The sequence below is a fragment of the Gymnogyps californianus genome, chromosome 7, assembly GCF_018139145.2.
Source record: "Gymnogyps californianus isolate 813 chromosome 7, ASM1813914v2, whole genome shotgun sequence".
Classification (NCBI taxonomy): Eukaryota; Metazoa; Chordata; class Aves; order Accipitriformes; family Cathartidae; genus Gymnogyps; species Gymnogyps californianus.
Window position 1 is genome coordinate 35,770,421 of NC_059477.1, and position 18,892 is coordinate 35,789,312.

The 18,892-nt window shown below is 41.4% G+C and overlaps 2 protein-coding genes across 2 annotated transcripts in view; one reads left to right on the top strand and one right to left on the bottom strand.

Annotated features, from left to right (window-relative positions):
• Window positions 1-2,011, top strand: part of GPR39 (G protein-coupled receptor 39) — an 82,421-nt gene extending 80,410 nt beyond the window's left edge. Inside the window, exon 2 of the mRNA XM_050899635.1 lies at window positions 1,488-2,011. Within this exon, the coding sequence (XP_050755592.1) occupies window positions 1,488-2,011 (524 nt within the window). The remainder of the gene's footprint in view (window positions 1-1,487) is intronic.
• On the bottom strand, window positions 681-18,611 carry LYPD1 (LY6/PLAUR domain containing 1). The gene is made up of 3 exons (XM_050899636.1): window positions 18,458-18,611; window positions 17,175-17,312; window positions 681-2,598 (listed from the first exon to the last, which is right to left on the bottom strand). The coding sequence occupies exons 1-3, from the start codon at window positions 18,507-18,509 to the stop codon at window positions 2,363-2,365; spliced, it is 426 nt and encodes a 141-aa protein (XP_050755593.1). The 5' UTR covers window positions 18,510-18,611; the 3' UTR covers window positions 681-2,362.
• Window positions 18,612-18,892: the final 281 nt, after the last annotated feature.

The following is an 18,892-nucleotide window of genomic DNA, read 5'->3' on the forward strand; positions in this document are numbered from 1 at the left end:
GAACTTGGACATACCCTGTTTAAGCCCTGGCAGTTTCAAAGTTATGAAAAATCTTTCTTCTCTTTTCTGTCCCCCCTTCCCTGTTACAGTCATGTCCTCCCACTAGTGAAGTATCATTTTCCTGGGTTGAAAAATCAGTGTGCACTATTTCAGAATTGCGTCGCTACAGTGATCTGTTCAATGGGGGCAATCTGACTTAGTCTAGACAGGCAAGGATGAAAATGTTTCTGTGCTGCTGTTGAGAAAGGAGGCTAGACGTTGGAGGAGATTAACAATATAACAAAAGTCTACTGAAGTGAAAACTGTGCACCACCAGGATACGCTCTGCACCTCTGCAGCAGGGAGGCCAACCTGCAACTTCTGCTCCCTGGAAGCGTTCATATAAGGCACGTTTCCTGCAAAGAGAAAAACAAAGTGGAAACAGTAAACTGGCGGCTGTATGGTGTTTCAGAAGTAATGCTTGGTGGGGGGAGCACTGAGAGGAATTATTTTGTGTACCTGGTATTTCATGCAAGATGTCAGGATTTCCAGCGCTTATGTGCACCAGAAGCAGCGGATGCCAAGGAGGATTTGAGTGCCTTTCCCCTGCTCCGTCTCCTGCCTGGGAACAGAGCCTGCTCAAGTTCACCCATCTGTTTCTTCAGGGCTGCCGTTCTGAAGACGGCATCACTGCTGCGGCCCTAGTGAATGCTGGTCCACAGAGGCAGAATTTTCAGACCTCCAACGCTGAAGTCACCCCCTTTTTAATGCCATTAGTGACGCAGCAACATGTATTTATATTTACATATAAATACAAAATTGTCAGATACCACATTTTTAAGCATAATTTATAATCTGAAACTGCTTACACTTTCACGACTAGGCTTGGGTTTTTCTCATTTACATTCATAATTTAATTCCACTGGAATTTGATTTTTAAGAAAGCCCAACATATCTTAATTACCATAAAAAGATCCATACATATTTTACTTAAAAATATCTTCTTTAAGAGGAAATTTACCAAAAATAACACGAAATATATTATTATGCATACATTTTCTTTTTTGTAAAGTACAAACAAGAATCTGATCTCTTCTGGGTATTGCCTGATCTAATATGGCTATAGGTTCTATTTATTTTGTTTGTTTTTCAAAGTAAAGGGAAAGACGTAAGAAATGTAAGAACACAAACCAAAGGAAAAATGCATTCTTTCCAAAGATACAGATATCAGTGAAAGAACACTTTGAAAACTAATAAATGACAATAGGTACAAAGCAACACTATCCAAGCACTATGCAGTCTTTTGTCAGAGCGTGTGCTGCAATGACCTTGTAACAGTTATTAAAAACAACAAACAAAAAAATGCTACTGGCAGAAAAAGCTGTCAAGCAAAACATTAAAAAATTGGTACTATTTCCTAACAAGTAAGTGCAGAACTGATACTAAGTATTTTATGGGTTTTTTTCCCCCATGTATGCACACCTCTTTCTTCCTCTCTCTGTTTGCAGGACTCATTGTTGCAACTCTGGCAACATGCTGGATGCCAAACCAGGTTAGAAGGATCATGGCTGCTGCTAAACCAAAGCAGGACTGGACCGTCCCCTACTTCAGAGTGTACATCACTCTTCTTCCCATCGCCGACATCTTCTTCTACCTCAGCTCGGTGGTGAACCCCCTCCTGTACAACATCTCTTCTCAGCAGTTCCGCAGCGTGTTTCTGCAGGTCCTCCGCTGCCGCCTGACGATAGAGCATGCCAACAAGGAGAAGTTTCTCAGAGCCAACCTGAGCTCCAGAGCAAGGAGCAGCCGGTCTCTACGCCCACTGCTCTTCATTTCGTCTAGGCGCAATTCTTCTACAAGGGGCAATAACAAAGTTTTCTTAAGTACTTTTCAGAACGAGACCAAGGCTGACTGCAGTCCACAGAAACCAGGTCTTGAACCACCGGAGCCCAGCCTGGAAGTAGTGCCACTAGAGACTAGCTCAGAGCCCAGTCCAGACGCACAAAACGGCCTTTGTGAACATCAAGTATGACTTCATAAGGCAGAGTTAATGATTAGCAATGAACTTAAAAACATGGAAATTAAAATGACTGAGGAATTGACTACATCTTAAAAGGAATAACACAGATGGATTTGTTTCCAGTTATGCAAAAAGAGCAGGAGTTCTGTATCCTGCTGCTGGGATTTTTAAGTGCACACTGGAAATTCAATCTGCTAACCGAATTCATTAGCTGCCAAAAATATCAGCCCCTCTCTCCCCACAGCCACTGAACTTCCCTCACTGTTGACAGGGATTTGGAAATAAACAGAAAATAATTGCAGTGTCTTTGAAGAAAGGAGGAGACAGAACAAACTGTGTCAGGGCAAAAAACTTGCTTGAAGTTTAGCAATACAAAACCAACAGAGCCAATTTAAGGAGCAGAACAGTGGTTATCACGCGTGCCCTCAGCACCACGCCAGAATTCCCCCTCTTCTTCGGCCGGGGTCCATTGCAGAGTGGAGTGTTGCAGCAGCTGATACAAACGGAGTTCACCTTCCCTGGAGAACAAAAGGACTGGTACCCAGCAGAGGCTATCAGACACGCTGCCGAAGATGCGCAGGATTTGCGATACATGATTCCTGTGACACAGAGGAAAGGTCACTTATTTGGATACGAACACGGTTTTGCTTTACAACACGATTCATGCTTGAAAACTGTTGCAAAACCAGTTTACGTTTCCAAAGCAATGCTGGTGATTAAGCCAGACACCTCAGCTGTGACATTGCTAACAGCTCTGCACTGCAGGAGCAGCACAGTCACTCTGGTTTGGATTTTTCTTTTATTTGATTCTGGTTGGAACCAAAAATATTACAAACTTGATTTACATAATGTACATCAAATGATGCATTTTATAACCAGAATTGTTCATCTTTTGGAATAAACTGTTCGAATAGCTATAACTGAAATGTAGTTAGTTTGAAAATGACTTTTGTTTCTGTTGCTGAGTTGTTTAAAGTGTCTAAGTAATTACAGTTTTCTATGCTGTTAGTTTGTCTTTTGAGAATTTTTTTTCCTTTTCTTGTTCCTTTGCCACACAGAGACATGTAACCAAGAGTAAAAGGAGAACGACTATCAGCAAAACTTTCCTTCACCCCCCTTTTCTTTTTTTAAAGAAAAACTAGAAGTACTTTTCCAGGTAATCTCAGTTCTTGCTGTCTTTGAAGATTAATACCCTCAACAACAAAGATTTCCATTTGTAGAGAAATGGCTTTTCTGAGTTGAAAGTCTTCCCTTTTTAAATGTAATTTAAATTAATTTAATTTTAATTAATAATCTAATTACATTTATAATTTCTCAAATTGTTTTTACCTGGAAAAAAGTACCTTCTGATGCAGATAGCCGTTATTTTAAAATGGTTTATAAAGGCTTTAAAATACATAGTTGCATTTTCCCCTGTCACAGGGGAAAATGGTTGTGGCAGTTCCACCTCTCATTACTCTAAAATTTTCCTGCCAGTGATACAGTAGAAATTGTGTGTTGGAAAAACATACACATAACACAAACAGATAACGGAGGTTTGCTCATATTGCCTTGCGGTTACAAAAAGAGGTAAATATTTCTAAGGATAATAAAATCACTACTCCTTTTGAATATGGGATTCTCAAAAGTTTTTTTTCCTCTGAAGGGCATGGGAACAGGATTCCCTTGGAGAACGGTGCCTCTGCATCCTGTAGCACCGTCTCAGAATGTTTTTAAATACACAGCGATCGAGACTTGTTTTGGAGGGGAATATGACCCATAGGTACTGAACTTACAGTGCCTGCAGATACTCGTTCAGTCCCCGGGGACTTCGGAAATAAGCACTACAGCACCTACACAGTCCAGCAGATACCTCTGCAGTAGCGACTGCCACTGCACTACTAAGTGCTGAGTATAGCAGCAAAACACTCTTTGGGTTATGCTCGGAAAGAAGGATTTCCTGTCTTCACAGAATTTTAATTAAAGCAATTTGTTTCTACTGTCACGACATTGCTGCCATCCCAACAATGCAGGGGTTTTCCCTGTTTTGTGGTCTCCCTCTCCAAATCTCAACTCTGAAATGTGTTTTAAGGCCATCTATCTAGTTAAACTTAGGAAGAGAAGCCCTCAAGTCAGTGTTAAATCTTCCGCTGTCTCCAGTGAGCTTCAATCAATCAACGCAGCAGGTAGAGCCTTTTCTCAAGAAGGAAGAGGAGCTACAGGCTGTTCTAGCTGTAACAGCAAAGGCACACAGATCAAGAGGCACACTCTTTATTACTATAGTTTGCAAAAAGAAGGGAGCTCTGCCTCTGTTGACAAACCACTGCTGTCAAGGAGCCTCAACTGTGCTGCCACTGATCGGCTTACAATACTGAAATCTCAGCTGATGTTTCCCACAAAGACCTGGGGCTTTGTCCATCTTCCTCCTGCAGTCTTCCAAGAGCTAAGGCAGATGTGACCCTTCCCATGGCTACAATTAACTTGTTTCTTTCCCCTTCCCTCTTGAGGAAGGAATCCTGTATTCAATGGAACTAGGCACAGCGATTGTTCTCCCATCTCTAATCCTTATCTCATATTCCTTCCCTGCAGCTACAGCCACCCAAACTCAGCCATTCCTCAGCCTTCCGTATGAACAGCAGAGAATCTCGACTTTCCCCTCAAAGACCAAGCCTCTAAAAAGCTTTTGACATTGGCAGATTTCCTATTCCCATTGTTTTATAGATCACTCTCTTCCTGCCATTTCCTTTTCACGGGATTCCTGCAAAGTCCTGTTCACAATTTGAACTAGTAAGTGATTTATTAGTTTAGGTCCTTGAAATATCATATACTTTGCACTTTTCCCGTAAACTGGGAGACTAGAATTGTTCAGTGCTGTGAACAATTAGATAATGCTGTCTGAGGCATGGTTTTCACCAGGCAACTCTAGGAGACCTCTCCTGCAAAAAAATCAAAGTCCTGCAGCTTAACTCCATGTGTTTACAACAGCTCTGTTCTTCAAGACAAATTCCACAGAATAATCCTGAGCTCCTTTCGAAGTCAAAACACAGTATTCCTGCACAGACCGAAATTTTACAACTCAAAGTTTCGTGCACAGATGGACCATGTTCATGCCTAAAGAGAATAATCTAACTAGTAGTAAAATCCCATTGTAACGCTTCTCCTGTGGCTTTTCTTGTCTTGCAACAGGAAATTCCACTCGCAAATGATTGTTTATTTCCATTCCCAGCTCTAGTAATCTGAATAATTAAAAAAGTCAGCACTTCTATCAGGTTTTCAATAGCTACTTGGCTAAAGACATGCCCTTCACATCCAAGTTTTTGTCTTCAAGTACTGATAGATTCTTTTGAGCTTGCAGATCAGCTGCTATCATCATACACTAACTGTGCTGTTTACGAAGCATCAGGTATGAACTAAACTTGATCAGCATAGAAAGGCTGTACGTTATTTCTAATTCTGCAGTATCCTTACAGCAAGATACAATGAAAACAGGCATAGAAGATTCATGGAAAAAAGAGAGAACGTTAGCACTACAGGAGTGACATTTTTGAAACACTTCAGCCGTGACGTCACTTTTTGGTTTTTTACCAGGAGTGTGAAAAAGCAATGACACTTTAAATAGTATGAATTAAAGGCAGGCAGGAAAAATACTCTTAAACCTTCTTCCTATCATATTGTGATTCCAGTTTAATTGTGATAGGAAATAAATTAGTACAACTGACTCCCATGGTTTGATGCCAGGGACACTACTCTCCTTGCTCCAGCAATCAGGTTAATGTGCCCCTGTTACTGCAGTTCACCCACCGAGTTCAGACGGGACAGCAGCATCCTTTTGGGATTATCTCTAGAGGTTATTCCTCAGACTCCTCTCTTGCAGTGGTTTATTGTACTGTAAGCCAGTTCTGAAACTATTTCTGAGATCTTCCTGAATCATTTGCCACCAGCAGGCTGAACTGCAGACAGTTCTTCAAAGGGGTTATCTGCCTCATAAGACTCATACCACAGACATAACTGCTAATTACCGGATATTCTTGCTTGAGCAATCAGCTTGATACATTCATTAAAACACCACCTAGAAATATAATTGCAAACCTTTCTGGGAGCTTTTCTTCTACCTCAGATTGTTCTGAGTTTCTGGCTAGGCAAGGAGACTACACTGTTTACACTCTGCTTTTACAGGGATGGGGTCATTCCCAGCTACCTACCCTCAACAGATCACACTAGTGCTCAATTAGTATAGTTACTAATATACAATCAGTGTATTTACTGCCCAATCTCTTGATGGATGAGGAATGAATAATTCGTCCTTTTTCAAGGATTCAGCAGTCCCCCAACAGCAGTGTGGGTTATGCATATGTGTAGGTACTATAATGATTTGCTATGAAGTACCTACTACTGACCAATTGATTTTCCTTCATTTTGGCTTCAAAGTTTGTGGGGTTGGCTGAGGATGTAGTTCAAGTACAAGCACTTTTAAGAAGAGATGGGAGTACACAAGGCTAGAATATCTGTGTGATAATGCAGTAGTATTCCACACCCTCTCCTTCCACATACACCTACTACAACTCCTTACTTTAAAAAAAAAAAAAAAAAAAAAAAGCTTTGGTCTTAAATCAGGCATTAAAAATTTAGTCCTAGACTGAGCAATTTGCCCATCATTACACCTCTCTCTGCCCCACATGTGATCATACATTTAGACAGTGTCAAGGCCCGAACTACCATTTCTGCAGGGTTTCTGCCTTATTCCGTGCAATGAAGTGATGGTGTAAATCTCCAGGCTTTTCTATCGTTCCTGCTTGTAATACTGATTTTCTCACCTAGATCCATTCTATACACACGCCCCCCACGACTGCCAAGCTCAACCCCCCTGCTTAGCTGGAGTCTAGTCCTGTGCATTCGCACCCTGGCACTGTTTTGGTCACGTGCAGATGCATTCAGTCTAGACAGCAACAAACAATTCATGCTACAATTTATTCAAATCGAAAAGTGAGAGTTCTTCCACCTACCCTGTCTGCAGAGCCCAGTACATGTTCTCTTGAGTAACAGCTTAACTTGTCACTAGGACGACCAAAAAAGGTGACATCACACCTACTTCTTACACTGTGTGTATGCAGAAGGCACCAGAAGATCCAAGCTTTTTCTCTTACTGCTTGAAAAGGATCTTAGGCACCTCCAATTCTTCTGTTATAGCAGGTACAGACAAAAAAGAGCAAGTGTAAGCATGACTCTCCAACTTAAGAGCCAACCACAATCCAAGCAGCGTGTAACTTTAGTTTGCACCTGTACTCTCAAGACTGTCCTTCAGCAAAATACACAGAGAGTCTCTGAAGCCAAAATAAGCACCTAGGATACCACCTCCAAGGTCAGTGACCTAATTTCTAAAAAAACCAGTCACCTTCCCACTCTATGACCCAACTACTCTGAAACTGCTTTCTGCAATGGCACACCTCAGCAGGAAATCGCAGCCCTCTGCTTCACCCCAGAACAGTCTATGGCCTCATGGCCACAAAAATCTTAGCTGTAAGTTCGACTCCAGTCAAGTAGACTATGTCGCTTCACCCAGTGCTAATTCTTCCAAGCCAAATGCTCTCTCTCGTGGGCTATGACTGACACTCCTCATTTTTAAAGAAAGCTTTTGCTACAGTGTTTTGTACATATCCAGTTTCGTAGGCATGCACAAAGTCAGATTTGTCTTCTGCAACTCATTCCACAAATACTGCTTTAGCAAAATCTTCTGCACATACTCTGAGCTGCATCAAATCTTTTGGAGCATTAGAGAACAGTATATGCCCAACTATGGTCCAGGAATGAGGCATTCTTGAGCAGTCACAAAACCGCCTTTTCAAGACTGGACCAGGAGCTGAGGGCATACACAGAGCCATAGCTTCAGGCATGTAGAAAAGTTTTATATCTTAAGTAACTCAGAAAGTTAGCAGGCAGATCAAGAAAAGTTGAGGTGTGCCGTTACAACTTTTTGGCAGAATTTCTCCACTCAACTGTTTTAATTTGGTGCTTAATCTTGTCCATCTCCTCCAAGCAAAAGGCAGAAAACTGGCCAAGAGTGGACAATTCATATTGTGGCACACACAACCCATGAGAAGCCCCCAAAAGTTGTGCTAGCTCTAGCGTTAGCATGCTTTCATGATTTGTATATGATTTGTTTTGGGTGTTCTCTTAATGTTGTTCATAAAGACAAGCTCGAGGGCTGTGTTTATGAACTGATACTCCCCCTTTGTTCTAATATCCTGAATAGTTCCAATTATCTTATTTCACTGAAACTTTCAATTTTCTGGTCTTGGTGAATCTGCAAGTTTTCCTTCTTGTGCTTAGACTTCATTTCTTGTCTGCCTATCCATGCTTGCTTTGTGATTTTGATTACATATTTCATCCTTTATTTCTTGCCCTAAACTGTCACTTGCTTACCTTCCACTTGAGTGAAATTCAGTACCCAGTAGGAGTTATAAAAGCTCTTTTTGTGATGTCTGCTGAAATCTAAAATGAGAACTTATGCTAGTGCAAGAACAACACGTAAACATTTAACATCTCTTTCTGAGGAACATAAAATATACATGTGACTATTTCTGGATTTTACTATATCAGTAATGTTCAAAATTGCATTCAAACTACACACAAATAAGTTTCTAAATTATGTTTTTTAGTTTTCATATTAGGTTTTATGCCCATCTTTTTATGGGTTCAGTGGTTTTGCTATGATAATGGTCTATTCCTTAGCTCGTACCTGTTCACATACATCATGCAGTGACAGACTGCAAAAGGTCCTATTTTGATTTGCTCTGTTTTCTAGAGAAAGTGATTATAAATATTTTATCTAATAAGGTCCTAAATATCTTAGAAGGTGACTGAATGTTGAAAAGCAATCATTCTTCTGACATTGTGCTTCCCTAAACAGTCACGGTTTTAGTCAGATCATGTTTTTATTGGTTTAAAATATGAATTAAGCTTCCCCAACACAAATCCTTTCATCTATGATTGTAAATGCTCTGTTAAAAAAAGTTTAAGTCAGCGTAAAAGATAACCATATCCAACCATGTCCTCTGTGTTTCATTTTACACTAACTCTTCCTATCCTCGTCTTCTCAACTTTCTCTCTGGAGTTCACGAGTGGTTTAAATAATTTGTACCTTGCCAGAAATTTTATCATGAAATTTACTAATTGCCTTATAAACAGCTAATTAAATACTGTAAGCAACCATGATCAGTGTTTTCCAGATGAAAAAAACCGAGGCACTGAAATTAAGTGACTTGAAATCTATTGCAAAGCTACGTCAACACTTCCTGATTTTTTCATCCTGCGTTTTAGGACTGCAGCTATTTCATCCCGACCCCTCCCTTTGATACCTTCAGTAGACAAGATAAAAGCATATTCATGCCATTAAGCTCTTATAGAGTATACAATTCTGTAAAAAAAACCAAACCACCAACAAAATAAAACATACACACCCCATCCTACCTGGTTGACTTAGCATATTTTCATCATAATTTTCTATGAAAACTTACTCAATATCATCACAACTCCTCCATACATTTGGCACTTTTAAAAAGTTGCACTTTTTTGCAGAAACTAGTAGGAGGCTTCTGACAATGAAAGACAGGCCTCCTCACTCTCCTTCTGACCCTAACTGACATGACATCTTGCAGAAATTAAATCATCTCAGAAGAAAACTGGACAATTGTTGACCGAGAGAGGACAAGGGTTTGGATTACCATGATATCTCTTTGTAAGTCATGCCTTCTAATTTTGGTACTGGAAATATGACTCAAAACTGCATTGTTAATAACATAAATAACAGCACAAAGTAGTCTTTGTCACTGCTTGCAGCATTACAAAGCAGAAGCAAGGCATTAAACTGCTTAAAAATGCATAGGCTGAGAAAGTTAAGTACAGCTGCTAATGGTGATATTATCAAATTTTTTTTTAAAGCCACAGGAGGCTACAAACCAGAAGTCAAAGCTCAACTTTCACCTGCATATCCAATTCTTTTGTTTTCTACTATCCTTATTCATGTCTCTGCTCACTAATGTGGACTTACAGTCAAACACTAAAACATATAATGTTTCAAAGAAAGCTGGCTCACAGCCTTCCATCATCTGTGCTTTCCTGATACAAAGTATCAGGATCTAAATGGCCTTGGATATCAAGGTCTAAATATACTTGATCTTCTATCAAGAGAGGTGAACTTAATTTTCAGAATGCTGTATGAGCGTTTTTCTTGACAATCCTTATCTGCTGAAATGAACTGGGAAGCCACAGTCCTTATGCCTTTACAAATGTTAAAATGCTATACCCTTGTAATAAGTCCCATAAATAATTTTACACATGAACAGTCTTGTTGCATCCTACTAATTAATATCCTTACCAATTTCAGTGGAGTGGCTCACATGTTTACACTTGCATGCCAGTACCTTTGAAATCCATTCAGCTTTTATATCTTTAGCTATGTTCATGCTTACACTTTTACAGCCTGTTCAACTTCAGAGTAGGATTTGCTTTGTTTTTATATTACTTCTTCCACAAAGACTCATTGGTAATTTGGCAAAATAGGTTATATCAAGTTTTCCAAAAAAATATCCAGACTACAAAGGAAAAATGGAAATGAAAACAGTTTGGATTAATTAAAACACTTTTGCCAGTGTTTTGATAGAGTCACTAGGAGCCAAGACAAGAGATAGGGTCAGGCCACAAGAAGTCTTTGGAAACAGACTCATTTGTGCGTGAAATGCAATAGGAAACTCTTAAAGGAGGTTGAAGAGACACCAGGCTGTGGGCACTGTATCATCACAAAATTCATTTGGATACCTTTCATACAAGTCTGAGAAATAAAATAACATAAAAAGCTATTGTCCATGTCCTGTGAAAAATGAAATTCACTGGACCAGATACCAGAACTTCCTTAAAATAATACAGCCCTTCACCACTTCTGCACTTGGATCTTTGTCATGACTTTCAAGTCATAAACCGCTTGAACTGTTAACTCTGCTGTTGCTTTTCTATATTTAAAGGCAGCCAGAACAGCAATCTACTACATACTGTCTGTAATTTCTCCTTAGCTGACGCACTTAGTTCAGTTCATCCCATATGTGGCTGGAAGTTTTCTGAGCAACCCAAAGATTGGAAGGAATTTACTAGTAAGAAAACAGCTTTGGCATCTAAAAAAGTGTTTCTGAATGGTACTATATCCACAGCTCCAAGTTTTCAGCATACAGCACAAATTAACAACATATCATAAGTTTTTTATTCAGCATCAAAAATAAACTGCATGTTTTCAATACTGGTTACTATGTCTTCATTTCATTGGGCACCTGGTAGCATAAGATATGATGCTATAGGTAACAACTGTCACATGCCAAGTTTTTCTTTTTTTTTTTTTTTGTCAGTAAAGGTTTATTATATTATGCTTTACTTTGATTAAAAAAAAAAAATCAAAAGTTCTTTTGAGTTATGTTGACATGCTTTGACCAAAAGAGACAGTGTAGAAGGAAATAAAAACAAAAAAATCCACCGCCAGCTCAGTGGATGTTTCTTAGTGTTTCTAAATGGATACTGGGGATGCAGCTATTACCTATAAAACTTTAATGCCTACAGTGATTCTGAAGACATTAAACTTTGTTTGCTGTTTTAATCATTTTGTCAATAAATGTACACCAGAGTATAATTTCCCCTTGATACAAGTATGCAATTAGCATTAGTACTAATGGATGCTATACGTGAAAACAGAAAAAAAGTACATGCTTCTGTAATCCTTAACAGCCATACACGAAGCAACTTCATCATGGCAGCAACACAGTAAGATAAAAAAAGTAATCATCACAGGTAAAGAATTTACCGTAGGCCAATTCATCACACAACTTAGACACTGTTTTCCTCTGCCTGATAAAACAAATGACTGGGAAACCAATACTGAGAAGAGTTAAATAAATAAATTAAATTATAATTCAACAGTGAGATGATGATCTTGTTCATGATGTTCCCATGCACTACTTTTAAGCACACAATTACAGCAATTGCTTTAATTACACTGCAGGATTATATACTATGTAAATACATTAAAAGGACCATTGTAAACCAAACAAATAAGAGAAGTTTCTTATTGCAGATTAATAGAAATAATGAGGTTGTTTCCCAATTCACTTGCAAAGAAAAATTCATAAACAATCTTAGTTTTATATAGACAGACATTTTAAAATATCAGTCTTGCTACTGTGGATCATTTTTTTTTTCCTTGCAAAAGTAAACGTTTGTAAAAGTACGTCCACAACTACATTAGAGCACAAGGTATATTGTTCAAAACATACACGTGGGCAGGTTTACTTACAGAGAGTTCTGAGAATTTAGACTGGCTACCTTTCTGGGCTGACTGTCTCATCCTTCATGCTTTATTCCTTTCTGATCTATTCACATTGCAAGTTTCATTTTGCCTTAGGTAGGTTTTAGATCAGCCTTTACACTCAGATAGCTCTTGCCTTCAGTAAAAGGTAAGCTTCATTATTGTCCTGGTTTCGGCTGGGATAGAGTTAATTTTCTTCCTAGTAGCTGGTATAGTGCTGTGTTTTGGATTTAGGATGAGAATGATGTTGATAACACACTGATGTTTTAGTTGTTGCTAAGCAGTGTTTACGCTAAGTCAAGGACTTTTCAGCTTCTCATCCTGCCCTGCCAGCGGAGGCTGGGAGTGCACAAGAAGCTGGGAGGGGACACAGCCAGGACAGCTGACCCAAACGAGCCAAAGAGGTATTCCATACCGTATGACATCATGCCCAGTATATAAACTGGGGGGAGCTGGCCGGGGAGACAGTGTGGCTCGGGGATTGGCTGGGCACCGGTCAGCGGGTGGTGAGCAACTGTATTGTGCATCACTTGTTTTGTATATTCTATTATTATTATTTTCCCTTCCTTTTCTGTCCTATTAAACTGTCTTTATCTCAACCCACGAGTTTTAGGTTTTTTTCTGATTCTCTCTCCCATCCCACGGGGGGTGGGGAGTGAGCGAGCGGCTGCGTGGTGCTTAGTTGCCAGCTGAGGTTAAACTACAACAATTATCAGTATGTTTTCTATGATATATGTATAAAAGCATACATACATTATATAATCATCTACATATCATCAAGATGTTTCATCTGATCCCAATATACTGTGGGATTTCTTTGTTCCTACATATATTCTAAAAACGAAGGAGCACTGACATTTCTAAGTTAAAAGTTCATAGATAGGGAGGACAGAGGCAAGTGGGAGAGGGGAATCTGCCATGGGTATTTCCACAAAGTATCTGCAAATGGAATTATTATAAGCAAGAACTTGATCCTTTGTCAAACATTTCATTTACACAGTTTTCAAACACCTACTTATCCAGTTGAAGAATGCACTAGAAACATATCCTTTACGTTAGTTTCTGTGGGACAAAATTTACTTGGTATAGTCTTCAGTGCCACTTCCCATTCTCACCATTCTTCCCTCTAAAGGAAGAAAGCACTGATTATTATTTTTTTTTAAGATTAAATTAACAAATTAGTTTGCAAGATTTTGCATTGCAGGCAAAATACTGTCTTGTCCTTCTGTACCTCCCACTGGAACAGAATGTTAACGTAACTGCATAAAACTTGTTCTACCAAAATTTTTAAATACAACTCTGCTTAAAGTGAGAAAAATATTTTGTCATTTACTTGACAAAGTCTCCAATTCTGTGCACTGACAGATGCCCAAAGTGCCACTGCAATATAAATTGCCATAGCAAAGTGTATGTTTGCAGGGGAGGCAGAATTATACTAGTTCCACATAATCACTTAATCAGATACATGCTTACGTACTGCTCAATTCTCAATTAATTTTAAGTCGTACAACGGAGCAAATTTCTACCTGATACTACAAACAGCTCAGATACATCGGCAGGCATGTTAATTCAAAATATTAGTGACTAATACCTGCATTCTTAGCTACTCGCATCAGAGGCTGTCACAGTAACAGCCACTTTTTAAGCTCTGTGTTAGGAACGTGCCTATGCTGCTGTTATTTCTCACCTGAAGCTGAAAAGTACTTCCTAAGATTGGTTCTCCAGAAATTGAGATAACGTTCTGAAAGAACACAGTGACATTTAAAGCGCTAATCCTAATTTTATAGCAACTGAAGAGGAGTGGTTTGCTTAACTATGATCAGGCATAAGGAACTATTTACTACATAAATGAAAAAAACCTGCAAAGGAAGGGTGACTACATCAATAGGTTACTGATTCAGACCATGAACTTTATCTCAAAATATTGCATTTAACTTTTAAATAAGGTTTAGGAGAACTTGTAACATTTTGCTCACCGACACAGCTGTATTTTATTAAGAACAAAAATGAGTTAGTCTACAAAAATTAAATTATACTCCTTTGACTGTATCTAGTCAAGAGGAAAAACTCTAATTATGAGATTGCGCTGTCAAATAAATGCAAATTCACATCTTTCATACTCTGGGTTAAAAATTCAAACTCAAGTCTATTATAAACTAAAATCAATATTTGAAACATTTCAGCTTTCAGTGATAAGCAACAACCAAAAGAATCAAGTTATGAAATATACTGGTAGAAATAGAATGAATTATTAAATAAAACTTGGGAGAATAAGGCATTTTTATTACACACATTTAAATATCAATTAGGAAAAAAACACAATAAAGGATGATGAACTGAATCATCTCTGTTTTACAACCAATCCTCTCTAGAATTGACTGAGGATAACAGAGAAACTAAGCTTGCAATGTAAATTTCACTCAATTTGAAATAGTTAGGTTAGAAACTTATATTTATTCACTAGCTGAAATTTACAATCTCTAAGCTCAAAATGAGTAAGAACTGCATTTCTAGAAGTAAATTAAACAAAATAGAATGGTGGTACCTGCTATGCAACAGCATGCTCATTACCTCCTAAAAGGAAAATCCCAGGATCTGCTCAGAGACAATATAAAATTGCACAGGAAAAAAACCCAAACACCCACAAGTTTCTTTTAAGAGATCCTTATTTACTAGATTGCAAACCAATTTCTTCATAGGAGTAAGGACAAGTTATGCATCAATGTATGTCTAAAATCCATTAAAACAGTTTCAATTTGCATTTTCAACGTGCCACAGTGACACTGGCCAGACTGCAGTCTTGCCTGCCAGTCTGAGAAGAGATGCACACCTGACTATCCCATCCTACACATGCAGCACACAAGTGGCTGTCTCTTAACGTATCCGTGGGTGTGCGTATGCACATGTGCAAGCCCACTTACCCAGAAGACTTGTACTTTAATCTGTGAGGGGTTTACCTGACTGAAAACACTTTTCTAACGTTCACCTGAAGGGAAGATTACAGATATGTTTGTGGAAGGCTGATACAGTCTGAGGTTGTATTGAAATGACAACATGAAGGATCCAGGAAAGATATTTTAAAAAAAAGCAACAAACATCGAACAACTATTAAGAATTAAATGAGAACTGACTTTTTTGCCTATGTCTACATACCATGTTTACAGCCCTTCAAATCGCCACAGTATCCATCCAAACCTATTAAAAGTACTATAGAATCTGTGGTGTGCAGATAGCAAAGCCTTCAAACATTCACTTAGAGATACTCAGACTTTAAAAGTACCTCGCAAGCTGTAACTATCTCCCATCCCCACCACCCTTTCTGAGTGCACTTGAAATAAAATACTCCAATAATATATAGCCTGAAAGAGACTAATCTTCCTTTAAACATAAAGCTTTTTTCTCTGCACTGGAGAGCGAAATATTTTACAGAGATACAGTCACTGTGGTGTTACCCAGGATGAAACAAAGTGCCAGCAGTTCAGCTACTCTTGATAGGTAACAATTCATATTATGTATCCATGATTCATAACGTAGTGATGTGAAACTACCAGCACAATGGAACTAGCTGATTGATAAGCACTTTGGAACTAATAATGAATAGTTTCCTCGTGCAAAGAACCAATGTTACCATTCAAGACGGATGGCTGCACACATTTGCTAGGTAGAGGGGGATCCTGCTGTTGCTGAAGGACTCACTGAGAAAGGACAGACTACAGCTTGATTTATATTAACAGCATAACAGTCCTTTATATCAGTAAACTCCATGCTCTAAAGCATTGCCCTCAGTTGCAAGACGTGCAATCCCAGAGAGCAGCTTCCCCTTAAATCAGGGTTCTGAAGTCCCAACCTGCCCTCTGCTCCTTCAGCCTACCGCTTGGTACAGAGGTCACATCTACGTTGAGGCACAGCAGTGAGTTACTGCTAGCTTGCCCTTTTCAATGCCTAGTGTCTTCACGGCTGTCTGCAGTAAGAGCAGGATGCTACATGAACTCCAGCTCCCACAAACACACTTCGTTGCCACCCCGCTCAGCCCTGAAGTCCCTAATAAAGCTGCAGTCTTCTGCTCACGTAGATGGCTACAGAGCAATGTGGTGGTCTAAAAACTGAGACAGTTCTCTCTAAATCTCAATTGCCTTCCATGATGCTGAATAAAAAATCCCAATTTATAACACAGCTCAAAAGACAATAGAGGCAAGATGCAGAATCACAGCTAGTTTCCTCTTGAACACATTTATCTCCAAATATGCTAGCTTTAACATTAATTACAGTAAGGGAAAAGCCCCCTTAGACTTAGAAAATGAGCATAGTAAATATATCCATTTGTGCCCTCCTCTCCTTCCCAAACTCCCCAAGATGTTTTTTATCCCTCTCTCCCTTTTGCTTGATGGTTTTTTTTATGGATGAAGGCAAAGATGACTACACTTTCCTTCCCTTAAGATGAACCTTCAGAGTATATGAATTGCTAGAGTAAATAAAAGAAAGGAGGGAATTACTAATTTAATGCTCTTCCATCTCTTGGGGAAAAAGCCCATGTAATTAACTGTAATGAGATTAAACTAACTTGTTGTTATTAATTTCCCAGTGCTAGGAAACTAAATCTGAGACCCATAAGACTGTGTATTAACAGCTTTATCAACATTTGGCTTGCATCCTTCAGTTTTTACACCAGTTTTAAAGGAAAATGATTAACTTTATTGAGTTGCAAAGTCACTCAGAAGTATAAGAAATTGAATCTGGTCCCTTTCGGTAGGAATGCCAGATTCATCTGTAGCTGAAGACTGTGAATGGGTGGAGCCAAAAGCAACAAATGCTATCCAACACAAACAAACAGAAGTATAATTATTAAATTCTTACCAAAACTTTTTTCCATTACTTCTTTCTGACACATATCTTGAACATTCACTGTACAATTCACGATGAACTCTGGAGCAGAGCAGTCATTATTTAGCTGGAACTCCTCACACTGATAGCACTGTATTTGCAAACCCCAACCTGGAACAGATAGAATTTTGCTCAGAATAATAACAGTAATAATAGAAAAACAAAACAAAACGCACTCAAACAATCAACACGTGCCAGAAATCTTCCTTATCTTTCCCTCTTCGCATTTTGGTGTTCCTAACTACTCAACAGCTCAGCAAAAGCACGACTTCGACAAAAACAACGTAAAATAAACGCGTGGCCCACTCCGCTGAGGCTATGCCTTACGTGCTCAGCACCTGGTTAAGAAGCGGGCTCCTTTCCGCGGGGACCCCGGGGCGGACAGGCGGCTGTACCGTGGCTCCCTCCCTGCCTCCCCGGCGCGGCGCTAGGGACGCTGCCGCCAGCAGGCGGCGGGGCGGGGCACGGCACCGGCACGCACGGCACCGGCACGGCAGCCGCTGCCCCTCGCCCGCCCGGCCCTGGGGCTGCCCTCAGCGCAGCGGGCTACAACTGTCCGCGCTTCGGGGAGAGCAACCCGGCTAACAGATGCGCTTCGGCTCTTATCTGCGCCGACGGGTTTACTTAGCTACTAATTAATGACAAATGATTTAATTACTATTTTGCCATGCACAATTACAGCTGCAGAGCATCCTTCACCTCCCTCCTTTATCATGCAAACGAGGTGCTCCGCACGGCTCCCCAGGAGCCGCTCCTCCCAGCCCTCCGCTGGGCCCTGCGCCGCGGCGCGGAGGCTCCCGGACCCCCGTCGGGGAGCAGCGAGCGCCTTGTCCCGCAGCGTGGCCCCCCGGCCCGTGTCTCCCCTCCTCTGGGAGCGCTGCGGCGGCCGGACCGAGCCTGCTCCCCGCAGGGGCTGACCGCCAGCCCACCGCCCAGGGGAGGTGTGCGCGGCGCTGGCGGTCACCAGGCGGCACCCTCGGAGTCCGGTACCGGGTGCTGTGTGCGGAGCGCGCCTCGCCCCGCGGGCGGCCAGCGCCGGGGACACCGGGCCGGGCTGCGCCCTCGCCGGCCGCGGGGAGCTCACCGGGCCGCGGGCAGGACCGCGGTCTCCGCTGCCCCGTTCCCGCTGGGCGCCCGGCGTCAGCTCCGTCGAGGGGCTGTGAGGGGACGAAGCCTTCCCGCGGCCGCTGCGGGCAGCGCCGGGCAGCCCGGGCTCGCCGGAGGCGCCTCCGGGGGAGCGGCGCGGAGCCCCTTACCTGGAGCCAGGCACAATCCCCAGAAAGTTGCAGCGAGGAGGAAGAGCCGCATCCTCCCGGAGCCGCGGCCGCCGGGCTGGCGTGCAGTCGCGAAGGGGCATCAGAAGGAGAGAGGCAGCGGAGGCGCCGCGCACTTGTGCCGCTTCCCCGCCGCCTCCGCTGTGGAGAGGCGCCCCGGGAGCCGGCGGCGGAGCCCGCCCGGCTCCCGCCCTGCCCAGCCGCGCTCCAGCCTCGCCGGAGTTGAGCGCTGAGACTGGAAGAAACTGCACGAGAAGGGAGAGCTGGGGGGCGGCTCCCCCCTCCCTCCCCCAGCACCATGTGATGCCGGCGGAGCGGGGCGGGGATCCCCGCCAGCCGCTCCGCACGTCGCCTCGCCGGGCGCGCTTCGCAGACGGGGAAAGAGAAAGTTCAGCGAGGGAGAGGACACCCCGCTCC